The sequence below is a fragment of the Aricia agestis genome, chromosome 21 (genome assembly GCF_905147365.1).
Source record: "Aricia agestis chromosome 21, ilAriAges1.1, whole genome shotgun sequence".
Classification (NCBI taxonomy): domain Eukaryota; kingdom Metazoa; phylum Arthropoda; class Insecta; order Lepidoptera; family Lycaenidae; genus Aricia; species Aricia agestis.
Window position 1 is genome coordinate 6,285,084 of NC_056426.1, and position 16,987 is coordinate 6,302,070.

The window sequence follows — 16,987 nt, forward strand, 5'->3', positions numbered from 1 at the left end:
TTTGTTTACAATATGGCGTCAACTAGCTGAATGATTAAACGGCTATTTTAACCAGTTGGCTGCAACATATTCAACGTAAATACGAAGTACCCAGGTTGGTCTTTGACTCGATAAGTTGTAAATAAAATTTTCGTCGCGGCTATGATCCCAGGATGACTGTAGGAATAATAAAATTTATCTGCAAAAGGCTATGTTTGGTTGAAATGTATAGTTTAATTTTCTAAAAAAGAGTACAGAAAACTTTTTACATAATTCTTGCCTCTCGGCAATCCTATTTTTTCTACGCTATGAAGAAAACAAATTGTTTGCCGGTATTCTTATTATATAGTAATATATAATTTACTTCTTCCACTATATTATATTCAGCAGTCTAAACTATTTTTATTTATACATTTAATTATTTATTATAGTTCAATGATTTTAAATTTTTCATTGAATAATTTTTAGAGTCATTAAAGAAAACGAATACGCTGCTAACGGTCTTTAATAGTTTTCTTTTTTTAGAAAATTAAGTAAAAAATTATTACTTTGGGTACTCATATTATATATATTTCAACAGATTCAACCCTTATTTGTAAACTTTTATAATATTATAAACTCCTTTCACTATTTTGTCTGCTTTCGTAGGCTTTTACTATAATTAAGACACTTATAATATTTTTCTGTAGTTATAAATTATTATACATTTAATCTATAAAATTTAATAGATTTTTTGGGAAATGCGAAGTTGATTTTGGCTAGAATTGGCTTTTGTAAGATGTTTCATGTTAAAACACACATTGGCACATACTCGACATAGTGTTTTAATATCATTTTCAGAAAAAGACGGATATTTTTCACTTCAAATACAAGGTTTCACATTTCCGTAATAAAAATAAAATGACGACTCTAACTCAACTTACATTTAATGTGAGTTGAACCTTGGACTAAAAACATTTTAAACTAACTACTTAAATCAATCGAATATGTTAAAACTAAGTTTTGTTTTCTGATTATGTAATTAAGTTATTTTTAAGAATATAATAAAATGAATATTTAAACAATATTTTATTTCAAACATTTAAATTTTGGAAAAAAAGTTCGAAGTGGTGAAAATAAAATGTACTAATTTTTTTTTTTATTTTAAATATCTTAATTATATCTATTGTGTTACGTAGTTTATATCCTCTTTGATCTATTGGTCAAATAGGTATTTTACTGTAGGCAAAAAACCAAGAATCGTCGCGACGCTTCGGCTTAGCTAGCTTCGGATATATTATATGTCGCAGCCAACTTTTAAATAGCTGTTCAATCAAACAGCTAGCCCGTTGACTGAACAACACCATTCAATCACACGTCAAGCTTTTTAATTGAATGTTCAAGTCGCTCAAAACGTTCAACACTACAGCTAATTCAAAAGCCGCCGTTTGATTGAATTAGTTCAGCGGTTACCACCGCGGCGCTAGGTGCGTTTTGTTTACAATATGGTGTCATCTATGATCTAACAGGTGTTTTGTGGTTGTATTAAGATATTTTTCGTAAATATACGTTACAAGTACTTATTATTAAAGAGATAGAAATTATGGGGGCACATACGAGTGAGTCAAAATTTAAACTAATATTCGAGGAGAAATTACGGGATTATGAAATACATCACCAAGGTATTTATTGCGATTGAGTTCAAAATCAGTTAGAATACAATTAATCTGCTTTATCATAACGCTTATGTAACAACAGCACTAAACTAATATTAACCTTAGTTAATTTATCATTTAACCAGGCTAAGCATCGTCTAGCTGTAGTGTTGAACGTTGCAGTCAACAAGTCGGCTAAGTGACGTATAGCCGTGTGATTGAACGGCGTTGCTCAGTCAAAGGGCTAGCTGTTTGATTGAATGGCTTTTTTAACCAGTCGACTGCAACATATCATACATTATCAATATATATAATAGGTATTACAATATACATTATTTGTTCCGTCTTCGATATCCGGAATCCATCTTGAGTCAAGCACCCGTCTTTTTGTCGATTTCCGGCTACTTACCTCCCTCTACGTACGCCAGATGGCGCTAGTGTCACGGATTTGAGTCGGATGCGCGCCTAACTGACTTTTTCATTATGGCGTCGTTTTTCTTGTCGTGAATATCGGCTAAAAATTTATATTTCGTGAATTTTAAAAATTGCTACAATTTAGTGCTCTTTTGTTTAGAAAGTAAACTTAATTAATCTTAAGTGTGATAAATTTAGCATTTAACAGTAAATTTCCGCGATTAAAGTTTTTTTTTTTTTAGCCGAACACGTGTTCGTAATACTTCGCGGTAAAAGTGTAGCATCTCCTTCTACTGGAAGACTTAACCATGAGCGAGTCAAGAGATTCAGCTTCACGTAAGAGGAAGTCTTCCCGTTCGAGAGAATCTACGGACAGTTCGTCGACATCGTCATCTTCGGAGCGGGGGGTCGATTTGGACCCACGCGGAAACGTCCGTTTCCGCTCCGTGAGTAAACGTTCCCGCCATGTGAGTAATGAACAATTTGAACATTTATCGCAGCAAGTTTCTTATCTGACTAACTTAATAATGTGCAGTAATAGTGATACGCGAGTGCGCGATTCGGACATAAATGTAACGGGCGATAGTTCGAAAAATAATCCCGCGAGTGTTTCGAACAATTTGCTCGAGTTGCAGCCGCCGCAACGGCCTGTGCAAGACTTAAAGTTATCGGATCTGTCCACGACCGTAAAAGATCCTTTGTTTCCAAAATCGAGTGACGAACATTTTAAAAGAATTTTTGATTTACAAAGATTTAAAAGCAGCGACTGGAATTGTATTCGTTTTTCGGACGCGCAAAAGAAATATGCTTCCGTTCCTGGCTTTATCGAAATGAACGTCAACGACGAGCTCAGGCGTTTCGCCCCGTCGGTCACGGACGAAAGGTCATCGCGTTTCTATTTAACCGAACGCAGTTTCGCTGCGATTTCAAATGCTATTTTAAAACAAAAGGATGAGTTACGTAATAATTTACAATCGTTGATAAATTGGGCTAGAGATAACGAACAATATTTAACTGCTACATCCTTGTTTGAGAAAATTGAACAATTATTTAGTAAAGATTCCGGGTATACGAAAGTTTCGGACGATATTTTACAAATTGTTTGCGGTCGTCGGGCCGATTTAATTAACGTTCGCAGGGAAGCAGTATTAAGACAAATACCTGAAGAATATCACAGTAGTGCATTACAAAAAATTCCTCCTGATGGAGAATTTTTATTCGATAAAGACATTTTGTCGTCGTATCTTCAAAAAGTTGGGGGGGCCGATAAACTCACTCCTACGGCAGGTCCGTCCACACAAAACCGTTACACAGGACTCTCCGCACCTGCTCATCATTCTGCTACCATCTCTAACCATAAGCAGTCTGATATGTTTTTTCGATCGTCGTACAATAAACCAAAACCGAACAATCGAAAATCGAAACAACCACCTAACAGACGTTCTAACTATAAGAACAAGCGCAATAGCCGAAACAAACCGCGGCCAAAGGCACGTTCGCCGAGTAACCGGTATCAATGACTGGCCCAAATTTCGAGGAGGTTGTCTAGTGCAATATCAGCGTGCTTGGAAAAAATTAGGAGCGCCGGATCATATTTGTCGACTTTTGAAGGGGGTTTTAATACCGTTCGTCCGAAAACCACCTTTAATATATCCGGGAAAAATAGTTTTGAAAGCTTACGAGACCAAGAAGAGCTTCGATATGACCCAACAAATTCAGAGCATGCTGAAGCAAGGCATTTTAGAGAGGGCCGAGATCACTCCCAGCTACATCTCGACCTTCTTTCTAGTTCCCAAACCAGACAACAGTTTTCGACCGATATTCAATCTCAAGTCTCTGAACCAGTTTTTGGAAATAAAGCCTTTTCGACTTTTCAGCCATTTCAGAGTACCGAGTTTCTTGCAAACAGGAGACTGGATGGCGAAGTTAGACCTGAGTCAGGCGTACTTTCACCTGAGCATCGCCGAGAAGCACCGTCGGTTCCTGAGGATGAGCTACAAAGGCGAACTGCTCCAAATGACCTGCCTGCCCTTTGGACTGGCGTCCGCACCACGAACGTTCGCCACCCTAACCAATTGGCTGGCCGAGTACCTCAGGTCTCGCGGCATCAGGTGCGTGGTTTATCTGGACGATTTTCTCCTAGCCGATCAATCCGTCGACCATTTGACCGAGCATGTGGCTTTTACCATCTCCACGATGAAGCTACTCGGTTGGACGGTGAACTGGGAGAAGAGTGTGCTGGCTCCGACGCGACGCCTGGAATTTCTGGGAGTCGCCTGGGACACCACTCACAACACGAGGTCCCTGTCGGAGCCCAAGTGCCTAACGCTACGCAGGGCACTTCAGCACCAAATTTCTGTCGGCAGTTGGTCTCTCAGGCAGGCCCAGTCCCTAATGGGAAGACTCAACTTCGCCACCTTCGTAATTCGCCGAGGTCGTCTACACTGTCGGACACTGCAATACTACAGTCGACAGCTGTCCACCAGACACCCATATCGAAAATCTCCGATACCAGAGCCGGCGCTTCAGGAGATGATGTGGTGGATGCAGGAAGCAGACGGGACATTACCGATACACTCGAACCCGATCACTCACTTTCTAACGACCGACGCCTCCGACATCGGCTGGGGCGCACAGCTGGGAGAAAAGAAAATGGCGGGAAGATGGAACAAGGACCAGAAAGATTGGCATGTGAATCTGAAGGAGCTGTACGCTGTCCATGCCGCAGTAGCTCAGGAGCGCGATCAACTACAGAATGCACAGGTATTGTTACAGACGGACAATCGCACTGTTGTGGCCTACATCAACAAAGAAGGTGGCACGAGATCGAAAAAGTTATTACAACTAACACGACAACTACTTTCGCTCCTGGACGAACTAAACGTAGCTTTGACCGCACAGTACTTCCCGGGAAAATTCAACGGAGACGTAGACGCGCTATCTCGTGGGAAGAGGTGCCCGGAATGGCATTTGACAAAAGCAGCGACTTCGATACTCTTTCACAGATTAGGGACCCCACAAATCGATCTGTTTGCATCAGTGACAGCCCATGTAGTCCCAAGCTATGTGACGCTAGATCTGAGGGACCCCGGAGCTCAGTTCTACAACGCGTTCAGTCTCCAGTGGAGGTTCGACCTAGCGTGGGTATTTCCACCGCCGAACCTAATACCACAAGTATTATCCCATTTGAACACAGCAACGGGACGATACATATTAATAGCGCCGAGATGGAACAAAGTGTTTTGGCGAGGCGACTTACAACGTCGAGCGTTACGGACACCATTCACAATCCCGAATCTTCCCGAGGTTCTGATCGACACAGTGACGGGCAAGCGCCCTCCTGCAGTAGAATCGATCAACCTGGAGGCCTGGCTGATCTCGGGTGGACTGACATGATTCAGGATTGGTCTGAACAAGAAAGACAACTTCTTTTTTCAAGTTGGAGGACTTCAACAATTAACACATATACCCCAGCTTGGAATAAGTGGAAACGATGGTGTCGTTCAAAAGATATTTCCTTTCAAAATCCTTTGCCTAAGGAAGTGGCTCAATATCTAGCTTATCTTCACCAAGTAGAAGGCCTAGCTTATCGCACAATATTGGTACATAAGTCTGTTATTGCCACTTTCAGCGCACGCGAAAATTTGTCTTCAAATTTCCTAGTCAAGAGGATGCTGAAAGCTATATCACAGGCAAAAGAGAAGCCAATTAATCCGCCTATTTGGGATGCTGCAATATTAATAAAATATCTTCAAGTTAACGCACCCGACGAGCAAAACTTCTATCAAGTATCGAGACACGTAGCGGTACTCCTTTTATTAGCTTCGGGCCGTCGAGTACACGACCTCACACTTTTGAGCATAGACCCCGAAAAAATGGTATTTGAGGCCGATACTTTGATTTTGTGGCCCTGTTTTGGTTCGAAAACCGATAGTTTGCATCATAGGCAGTCAGGCTGGAGAATTAAAAAACACCCAGATAGGAATTTGGACAGTATTCACTGGGTGCGGAGGCTGGTTCATTTATCTCAAGACAGACGTCAGGATAAATGGTCTCATTTATTCATAACTACTAGAGGCGATCCGAAACCAGCATCTGCCACGATAATCGGAAACTGGGTTAGATCGCTGCTTAAAGCTGCTGGTATAGACGCTACACCCGGCTCTACCAGAGCAGCAGTAGCCTCATTAAACTGGCTTGAGAACTTTCCAATTGAGCAGATTCTCGCCACTGGAAATTGGAAAAGAGAACACACCTTCCGAAGGTTTTACAAAAAGGAAATATTAAGGTCCCAAAGTAGTACATGTACATCGCTTTCTAATTATTTTGTACCAGAGTGAAAACTTTGTAATTAGCTTGATTTATATTAAATATGTTGTATTCAATTTACACATTATGGCATCATTCAAATTCCTTAATTTACAGTATGTGTACCAGGAGATAACAAACACATCACTCAAGATGGATTCCGGATATCGAAGACGGAACAAATAATGGAGAGTTTTACCTTACAATAAAACTTACCTATTATTTTTCCTGAGATATCCGGAATCCAGGTAATCCCTACCTGGTACATCTCGAGCTTCATAATGAAAAAGTCAGTTAGGCGCGCATCCGACTCAAATCCGTGACACTAGCGCCATCTGGCGTACGTAGAGGGAGGTAAGTAGCCGGAAATCGACAAAAAGACGGGTGCTTGACTCAAGATGGATTCCGGATATCTCAGGAAAAATAATAGGTAAGTTTTATTGTAAGGTAAAACTCTCCATTATACATATTTCATAAATGTGTCCCGACTCCTGACATAGGTGTGAGGCACGGAGCTAATACAAAGAGGAGCTGGCCTAAGCAACTGTGCACTGTGATTTTCAACTAGGTCCTGACGTCATAATTGTGGGCGGGGCTTAAGTCAGTACACTTTCAGCGTTTGTCAGGTGCACACGTAACAAGAATCCCAATAAATTGGTGTTTTCTGCGTTTTTAACAAGAAAAGGATGAAGTATTTTGTTTTACAATGTTGAAAACACTCAGACAGACGTTCTGATAATATAAATACCATCACATTTCATTTGGAAATCATTTTAAATGTAATTTAAATATAAAAGTTATAGAACATTTCAGCTTTCAGCGTTAATTATACTATTTGACACTAGGTGGCCAAACCTTTGAAAGATAATACAGACGTAAATGCGTATAACTTATAAACTGCCATCTGTCGTCACCTATGATAACTATTTGAAACGTAAAAAATATCCAGGGCCGTAGTACGTCCCATAATATTCAAGACAAAATGACATCTAGTGTAAGTCGTAAGATAGTTGAACTACGTAGTCACATCAACATCGACCTAAGCTAGTAATTTGGCTTTTAGCCGATAGATGAAATATTGAGAAGTGGGCGGAGCTTGACACCCCTTCACCCCGCAAATTGTCACGCGTTGTTTCATAAGGAAACTTGATTACAACACCTCTTCTTATAGTAGGGGAGGTAGTGCTATCGTTTGCTAAGTCATTTCATACCGACCAAATTTTTGTCCAGCGGTAGCTTAATATTTATCAATCAATATAATAAGCGTCAGTCGCCGCACCCGTGGTGGGATGTTAACTGAGAGTATTTCAAAGTTGTAAAAAAAATAATTGCGAAAAGTGATTTTATACCGAATGAAATTTTTATGGATGATTATTGAGGTCATGCTTTACCAAAAATGCCCGCGTCAGCCGTATCGCAGACGGGGGATTTAACGTCAGTCGCGTTACTGAACTATGTTAAAACAATTAAAATATAAAGTCATTTCATACCGTACAAAATTTATACAGGTGAATGTTGATACCTTTTTAATAATAAAGACCACCATCAGTCGTTAATATGCGGGTGGAAAGCCCGTCAGCCAGCGATATAAGCTATAACCAATATAGCCCTACTTCGCGCTCAATGTATCCTAGGGCGTCGCGTAGACGACATTTCCACCTGCAAATATTCAGCTGACGGCGATTTTCGTTTGAATTAACCATAAAATTGTCTCACATAGCAATTTTAAGTAATTAATTCGATAGTCAATATTTGTGAAGAAGAATTATATACATTTTACTTTAAAAGCGCCATCTGTTGTTATATACTAAAACTAAAATAGCACCTACCAAACCTAAACGTTTATAATCTAGATACCTACCTATGTCCTTTATTGGGTGCGAATTGGGATCTTTTTAATGTCAATTCAATACGATTTCCAACAACAACTTTGAGATACTCTCAATTTTTATTCCACCCATACTGCAGTAGCTGACGATCTCTCTTATGTATTAACAACCTTTTAAGCGTGATTACGTTTAGAAAATTGTCATGACTTTCTTGACGCACTATATGGCTATTGGCCAGTGTCGAGTAAATGGCGGGGAACAACGTTCATATAGTCTGTCAAGAAAGTGAAGAAATTAAAAAGTGGCAACATCGTAGTGTCATGTCCCTTTTTTCTTATATTGATTTGAAAGGGATGACACTACGATTTTGCAATTTTTTTAATTTCTTCACTCTCTTGACAGACTATATGAACGTTGCTCCCCGCCATTTACTCGACACTGGCCAATGGTCATGGTTTTATAGCCGAAGTGCCGTAATAAGAAAAAAAAGAAGAAGTATATTTGCATTGAGGTAATATAGACTGGAGAGAGCCTTATATCGGTGTATAAGCGGCAAAAGCGTGTAATTTTATGTCCTACTTACTAGGACATAACAAAGGAGTCGGTCTGCATATTTAAATTTAGACCAATCACAGAGCCGAACCGAGTCTTGAGACCGGGTCGCATCTTAAGTACTGACTATTTATACCAGCCTAACTCCTAAGATCGTCGAGCCTTAGTCCGCGTACTTACACGCATGTCTGTCACACCCTTAAAAAAATTGTCTCTTTGGTCGAGCGAGCGATCATGTGTTGTGTATCTGTTTAACTGTCGAGTGATTGAAACTACTAAATCGAATAAAAGTGGTTTCAATTTTATATTCGGTTTTTTTTCTGTAACAAAGCGATTGGGGATTTTTTTTTTTTGAAAACGTATCATTTTGGGGAAATATAAAAATCAGTTTGGGGGAAATCGTAAAATTGTATCTGGCAACCCTGATGGTCACCCCCTTGAATCTGTCATCTGTGTGTTTCAATCATATACTAGTAATCTGTGGTTTCAATCACAGAGTACCGATATACCGCAGTCCGTACTTTATGTATTTGCTTGTTTATTTTGTTCTGTGCGGTACTGTGATTTATTTAATCACTATTATCTTCTACGACAAATTACAAAATAAAGCATGTAACCAGTTCTTGTATTAATTTGTCACAGACAGATTGTAACTTATCATATTTATTTACATTTAAAATGGTCGGACGCTGGTTGCTGATGCATTTGTTACATTCTAGAATGAAAAACAGAAAAAAGGTTCTTAGAAACCAAAATCCAACAACTAAAAATACTACATTATCTGTTTATGCAAGTGAAAAATTTACTGTGAAGGAGGAAATAATCGAATCTGAGAATGTTCAAACATGCAGAGTTTGCCTTCAATCTGGTGAAATATCTATATATAATAGAAATAACGAAGATTTATCTTGGGCATTGGCTACCTTTGGCGGCATAGCAATAGAATTTGATGATAAATACCCAAAGTTCCTTTGCACATCATGTCATGAATTGCTACAAGGAGCAATATTGCTCCGGAAAACAGCACAACAAACTGATAAACTTTTAAGAGAATCTAAAACTGAAAATTCGTCAATGTTTGATGAAGCAGAGCTCAGCGATGATAAACTTTTAAGGGAAACTAAAACTGAAGATTTGTCAATATTTGATAAAACAGAGCTCAGTGACAATAATTCTGTCCCAGATGAAAAACCTGTAGTATATACTTGGCCTTCCTCTTGTAAAACTGATCATAGATATAGATTGGGAGAAGAAAAAAAGAGACATAATTCATCATCTGATAAATGTACATCTAAACCTGAAAACTTATTGGAAAATGATGAAGTAGGGCATAGCAAAAACAATTCTGACCCTGAGGAAAACCCTGTACAAAAAACATCCCAGCTTTACTGTTGCAAAACTTGTGAATTGCATTTCAACACATTTGCCGAGTACAGTGAACATAGATTAAGCAGTGAACATGAAAATAAAAAACGTACATGTCCAATATGCAAGAAGATGTTTGCGGCGAGCTATTTGAAAAGACATACAGACTATCACAAAAAGGATTACCAGTTTATCTGTGATATATGTGGAAAGAAGTTTATGCAGCTGGCAAATTTTACTAATCATAGAGTTACACATTTCCACAATTTTCCTTTCCATTGTGCACATTGTCCATACAAAGCGAGAGTTAAAGATTCTCTAAGAAATCACATGCTTACTCATACCGGCGAAAAACCACACCACTGTACCCAGTGTCCAGCAAGATATGCCAGCAAGAGTAATCTAAATAAGCATATGCGTACTCATAAAGCCGAGCGTGATCATAAATGTAATGTATGCGAAAGAGGCTTCCATACAAAGACAGAATTAGAGAAACACTTCAAAGTAGATCACAATGGTATAAAGGACCATGTGTGCGACAATTGCGGCAAGGCATTTGGATATAGAAAACAACTGATGAAACATAAGCTTAAGGTACACAAACGACAGAAGTTTAAAAGTGGAGGGATGGCAGTGTATTTAAAGATTCAGTCTCAAGATCAGGAGCCCTGTTACCAGAATAATAGTACTGATGCCTGATACAACTTATTGTAATAACAATTATTATGATACTTATAAATAATAATAATAATATTCTGTGTTCCGCAATTTACTGTTTATATTAATTTTAAGGGAGCGACTAAAGCAAAATTGATGATATTATAATTCATTTTTATAATTAACTAGCTGTCCCGGTGAACTTAGTGTCACTTTAAAACCTTCTCAGGACTTCTAAATATATATATATATATATATATATATATATATATATATATATATATATATATATATATATATATATATATAGTTTTTATCTGCAATCAGTTTGCAAAACTATAAGCAGGTGAGATGTAGGTTTTGACAGGTAGAGTGCTTCCACCACCGTGCACCGTGGACAGCTTACTCAATATTAAGGAACATTAAAGAATGTCCTTCCTTTTCAGGCGTTTATTATAATTTCGACTAGACAGAGAGGATGCTAGGATATGTGTGTGTGTACCTCCAGTGGACCTCCAGTCGTTTTTTGTACTTCTCTGTGTTTGAGTGAATTTCTTCTTTTATTGTAGGTATTTAGGTTGTTGTGAATCTCAGTGTTTGTGACAAGCCATGGGGATTTGGCGATTGTTCTGAGTATCATGTTTTGCATTCTTTGGAGTGTTAAGATGTTTGAGTTACTTGTACTCCCCCATAGTTGTATGCCGTACAACCATATTGGTTTCAGAATTGATTTATATATTATCAGTTTATTTTCCATTGACAATTTGCTGTTACGGCCCAAGGCCCAGAGAAGGTTTTTGAATTTGATGTTCAGTTCGTCCCTCTTGCTTTTTATATGTTTTTGCCATGTAAGGCGTCTGTCTAGGTGTATGCCCAGGTATTTAACGCTGTTTTGGTGGGGGAGAACAGTGTTCTCAAGGGAGACGGGGGGACAGTCCTCTCTGCGCAGCGTGAAGGTGACTTGCACGGATTTTGTAGTGCTGGCTTTTATCCTCCACTTTTGGAGCCATTTGGTCACTGAATTTAGTCCATTTTGGAGTTTTTCAGATGCCGCGACGCGGTTTTCGTTCGTCGCTAGAATTGCTGTCATGTGCGTAAGTAGCAGTCTCGGCTTCATGGGATGTTGGGAGGTCATAGGTGTATATATTGTAGAGTATAGGACCTAGCATAGAGCCTTGAGGTACTCCTGCGTTTATTTTGTAGAATTTGGAGGTGGAAACTGGAATCCGACTCTACGACTTGAAAAATTCGTTCTATAATATATGATTCTAGTAAAAGGTAATAGCTATTAGGTAGGCACTGCTTAATTTTACAAAGTAAGCCATCGTGCCATACCTTGTCGAAGGCCTGTTTGATGTCCAAAAACACTGAAGAGACATATTCCTTATTTTCTAGCGATTTTCTAATTATCTGAGCTACCCGGTGGACTTGTTCAATTGTTGAGTGCTTCTGTCGAAAGCCGAATTGATGATTTGTTATTTTCTAATAAGGTTAAAATCCGTTTTGAGAGTAATTTTTCGAAAACTTTAGATAGGATGGGCAGAAGACTTATTGGTCTATAGGACGTCACCTCGTTTGCTGGTTTTCCGGCCTTATGTATCATAAGTATCTGGGAGACCTTCCAGTAGGATGGAAAGTGTTGCACTCTAAGGATACCATTGATTAATGAGGTCAGGAACACAATAGCTTTTCTTGGCCGTTCCTTTAGGACTTCAGCTGTGATTAGATCATAGCCAGGTGTCTTTTTAGTTGTCAGTCCTTTAATAGTGCTCCATACCTCTCGCACTGATATAGGTCTAGGGGGTAGTGACATTTGGACAGGCTGTGCCAGGTAAGATTCTACTTCAGCTACATTTTCTGTATCAGTAACCTCATTTGGGTAGAATACCTTCTCGAGGTGTTCAGCAAATAGGTCCGCTTTTTCTTGAGAAGAGCGGGCCCACCCATTAGATGTTCGCAATCGGGGGGCTTCGCCATCTTAGGTCTGATGTAAGATTTTGTAACTTTCCATAAGGAATAGTCCGTTTTCGCTGTAGCGGTTAGGGATTCTAGTTGGTCTTCTAGAGTTTTATCTTGCCATTCCTTCAGTAGGTATGTATTTTAATCGCGAGGCTTGCCTGTTAAATGCTGTTTTATCTGCAGCAAGTCTGCTCAACTGCCAAACACGTCTCAGCCGTCGCCTTTCCTGAATTTCCTTTTTTATTTTAAGAGGAAAGTCATAAGTCGTCTTATTAGTTCCTCGGGATGGTGTGTTCTTCCAACATGCTTCCTGTATCAGTTGAGTAATATACTTTGTTGCGTTCTCTACGTCGTCCGCAGTTTTCAGTGGAATGTTAAGCATTAAATTCTCGTCAATGTAATCTCGGAAGCTTTCCTAGTCAGTATTTTTATTATATAGTTTTTTCCGGATCTTCATTTTCAATTATATTATTGCTTAAGGTTAGTATGACTGGAGTGTGGTCTGAGGAGCTATCTTGGCAAGATTCGCATTTTATGTAGTGACTGGAGAAGCCCTTCGTAACGAAAAAATCCAGCAGGTCAGGAATCTTGCACGTGTCCGTAGGCCAGTATATAGGTTCACATGTGGTGATTGCTGTTAATTTGTTTCTGTCTATACAGTGTGTAACAAAAATAAGTGATAATACTTTAGGGTGTGTACGTGTTCCTTGTAGAGAGTTCACAGTGAAAGTAGCAGCTCTGAAAGACGAAATCTTTTTTTCACTTTTGTATGGGCATGGGGCCGAGCGTCACGAGTTTCCCCATACAAAAGTAAAAAAAAATGTTGGTCTTTCAGAGCTGCTACCTTCACAGTGAACTCTCTACAAGGAACACGTACACACCCTTAATTATTATCACTTATTTTTGTTACACCCTGTAGATAGTTTTAGTTGTCGTCCCCGAGTAATCTGGAGCCAGAAATCTCGTACCCAATGTTTTGAAAAAGTCATTAAACATGTCTTCTGATATTTTATGTTTCGGAGGGTAATACACAGAAGAAATGTTTATTAGTCCCTTTTTATCTTGAACCGCGATTGTAGTGGCCTGGAGGTGTGATGTTTTATATTCCAGCATGATGTGGTGTTTAAGTGATTTTCTCACTATAAATATATAAAGATATTATGACGTAGGCATCCGCTAAGAAAGGATTTTGATCAATTCTACCCCCAAGGGGTTTTTAATGTGTAATGTTGGTAGAGTATTAACCATTAAATATTCGATGTCGTGCACAAGTGTGGGCGAGTGATACAACTTCAAGAAACGTGTCATTTTGTGTCCCCGCCAAAACTCCATCGAAAGTTTTAGTAAAGGGTCTACCACTTTACTAAAACAACTGACTTGACGTGAAGTCTAAAAAAGTAGTTAGTAAGTAGGTCTTACTACCTACTTTCGCCTTGACCTTCGACTTGACTCTGGAAAAATGACTTTATATTTTGTAAACATTTTACGAATTTATTTTCTCCCGCTATATTTTACTTGACACTGGCCATGGTTAAGAAGCCGAGCGCCATAATAAGAATGAGAACGTCAAACGTGACATTTGTCATTTGTGGATTGTGATGACATTTTTCATTTTTGTGTTTTGACTATTGCTAATTGCTTTTGGTCTTTTGACTTTTGGATTTATCATTTAGCTATTTCTTTGATTTCTTGTTTGAATTGTTTATTTTTTTGTGTGATTTAATTACATTTACGACGATATACATATTTATATTCTTAAACATGGTCGGGCACTGGTTGCTGATGCATGTGTTGCGTGCGAGGATGCACAACAGAAAAAGGCTTCAAATTAAACAAGATCCTCAAAACTATGAAAACACAAAACCGTCTGTTTTTGTAAGTAATTTTCCTGTAAAAGTGGAAATATTTGAGTCGGAGAATGTTCAAACATGTCGGGTTTGCCTTCAATCTGGTGAAATACCTATTTATAGTGGAAAGAACGAGGAGTTATCTGGGGCCTTGGCTACATTTGGCGGTATAGTAGTTGAATCTGATGATAAGTACCCTAAGTTCCTTTGTACATCTTGCCACGAATTGCTACAAGGAGCAATATTGCTCCGGAAAACAGCACAACAAAGTGATAAACTTTTAAGGCAGTCTGAAACTGAAAATTTATCAGAAAGTGCGGAAGCAGAGCAAAGCGACAATAATTCTGTCCCTGATGAGAAAGATGTCGATGATACCTGGCCTTACTACTGCAAAACTTGTGACATAGGTTTTAACACTTTTGATGAATACAATGAGCATAGCATAAGTGATGAACATGAAAATAAGGAATGTCCATATTGCAAGAAGATGTACTCAACAAGATATTTGAAAACGCATTTAGCTGAACACAGAATGGAGTATAATTTCATCTGTGATGTCTGCGGAAAGGAGTTTGTAAGAAGAGCAAACTTTGCTCAACACCGGGCAATACATTTCCACGATCTACCCTTTCAATGCTCCCATTGTCCGTACAAGGGGAGGTTCAAGGAGGCTCTAAAAATGCATATGCGTTCACATACTGGCGAAAAGCCGTACCCGTGTCCTCAGTGTCCAGCAAGATTTGTTAGTAAGAGTAATCTAAATAGACACATGCATACACATCAAACCGAGCCTGAACATAAATGTGAAACATGCGGAAGAGGCTTCCACACTAAGCGAGAAGTGGAGGTGCATTTTAAAGTAGAACATAACGGTATCAAAGACCATGTGTGCAATATGTGCGGTAAAGCGTTCGGTTATAGGAGCCAAATGATGAAACACCAACGTAAAGTGCATAAACGGCAGAAGATGAAAAGTGGAAGGACTCCAGTGTACTTGCAGGTTCAATCAAAGGAACAAGAATATGCTTAGGAGTGTGATACAGGTGCATTGATTTTGTAACAATTTTAAAATTTAATATGATTATAAATTTTTTGCAACATGATTTTTAAGCTGTTAAATCTATGTTGTCAGTAATAGGATGCAATTTTGTTATGCTAGAGTGCAGCACCAGCATAGACAAAAACAAAAGTTTTGTGGTGACTGCATGTAAGTTCAGCTCCATTTTCAATATTCATTAGCCTTAGTTTAAATTGAATTTGGAAAGTCATATTATCATAAATGTGATCACAAGCAAATTGCTTAATTGACTTTGTGTAAATTTGATGTTATGGAGATAAGTCCCAGTGTTAAGAATTGTAAAAGAGGTTGCCGCACTGGCCAGTAAGAATTGTGTTTTTAAAAAACTATTATTTTTGACATTGGTATATTGTCAGATTTTTTCATTATTATTTCTGAGTCCAATGGCTTAACTTGTTTTTATTTTATTGCATTTTTATATTAATTATTTTCTAGTTCTAAATAAATATCCACAGTAAATTTTAGCCAGCATTTTAATTATTTCATTGGCCCATTTAAGACTTTTACATGGTCCTTCGAGCCGGATTATTGTGGATAAAGATTGTATCCAAAAGGAGCCGATATTCAACGGCATATTGATTGGACCTGATTATGATTGGAAAAATATTACTAGAGAGCTGGAAGAATATTGATTTCACCACATTATTGGAGAATTATTGAAGAATTATCATTATTGTTGAACTGAAGACTATTGGACCAGGGTAATTCAGGGGTCTCAGCGGTATTATTGATTGTATTATTATTATTAACCCGCTAATGTGGTAAGGCCTAATTTTTCATTATTTTCATTGTTGATAGGTAAGATACACATTATATTAATTGTATCAATAGTTATTTCATTGTAACTGTGACAACATAATATTTTCATTGAATTGATTATAACCATATTATTAGGTAAAATATTACTAACTCGCTCGAGTTATAAATACATTGTAAATAATATTATTGTAAGTTGTCTCAGAATTAATTGTTATTGGTTGTAGTATTAATTGCCAATTGTATATTTTCAGTATTTTGTTGATTTTATAACTACTCCCAAATGGCCGACGAGATGAAAGCTTTAGTAAAGAAGCGCGCGGCGTATAAGGGCCGACTTACTATTTTCCGCAATTATGTGGAGCAGCACGCGGAGGTATCGTTAGACAGTAAGGGTAGGGCAGAGCTAGAGTTGCGTTTGCGCAAAATTGAAGAGTTGTACAACCAATACGACGAAGTCCAGGTAAGTCTGGAATTATTATCCGAGAGCATGGAGGAACAACTGTCCGAGCGGACATGTTTTGAGTCATTATATTTTGATGTTGTTGCTCGTGCTCGAGGACTCCTCGCTTGCCATGTTAAGGATGAGTCTGTAAGAGAGAGTGCTCA

The 16,987-nt window shown here is 38.4% G+C and overlaps 4 protein-coding genes across 4 annotated transcripts; all 4 read left to right on the top strand.

Annotated features, from left to right (window-relative positions):
- Window positions 1-2,269: 2,269 nt before the first annotated feature.
- On the top strand, window positions 2,270-3,570 carry LOC121737550. Its single transcript, XM_042129203.1, has one exon. The coding sequence runs from the start codon at window positions 2,336-2,338 to the stop codon at window positions 3,545-3,547; it is 1,212 nt and encodes a 403-aa protein (XP_041985137.1). The 5' UTR covers window positions 2,270-2,335; the 3' UTR covers window positions 3,548-3,570.
- A 1,120-nt stretch (window positions 3,571-4,690) lies between these two features.
- LOC121737548 lies at window positions 4,691-6,793 on the top strand. The gene has a single exon (XM_042129202.1). It carries the CDS (start codon window positions 4,691-4,693, stop codon window positions 6,365-6,367), a length of 1,677 nt encoding a protein of 558 aa, XP_041985136.1. The 3' UTR covers window positions 6,368-6,793.
- A 2,429-nt stretch (window positions 6,794-9,222) lies between these two features.
- Window positions 9,223-10,841, top strand: LOC121737774 (zinc finger protein 431-like). The gene has a single exon (XM_042129467.1). The coding sequence runs from the start codon at window positions 9,395-9,397 to the stop codon at window positions 10,778-10,780; it is 1,386 nt and encodes a 461-aa protein (XP_041985401.1). The 5' UTR covers window positions 9,223-9,394; the 3' UTR covers window positions 10,781-10,841.
- Window positions 10,842-14,365: 3,524 nt separating this feature from the next.
- On the top strand, window positions 14,366-15,644 carry LOC121737848 (zinc finger protein 41-like). The gene has a single exon (XM_042129581.1). The coding sequence runs from the start codon at window positions 14,459-14,461 to the stop codon at window positions 15,572-15,574; it is 1,116 nt and encodes a 371-aa protein (XP_041985515.1). The 5' UTR covers window positions 14,366-14,458; the 3' UTR covers window positions 15,575-15,644.
- The last annotated feature ends 1,343 nt before the right edge of the window (window positions 15,645-16,987 follow it).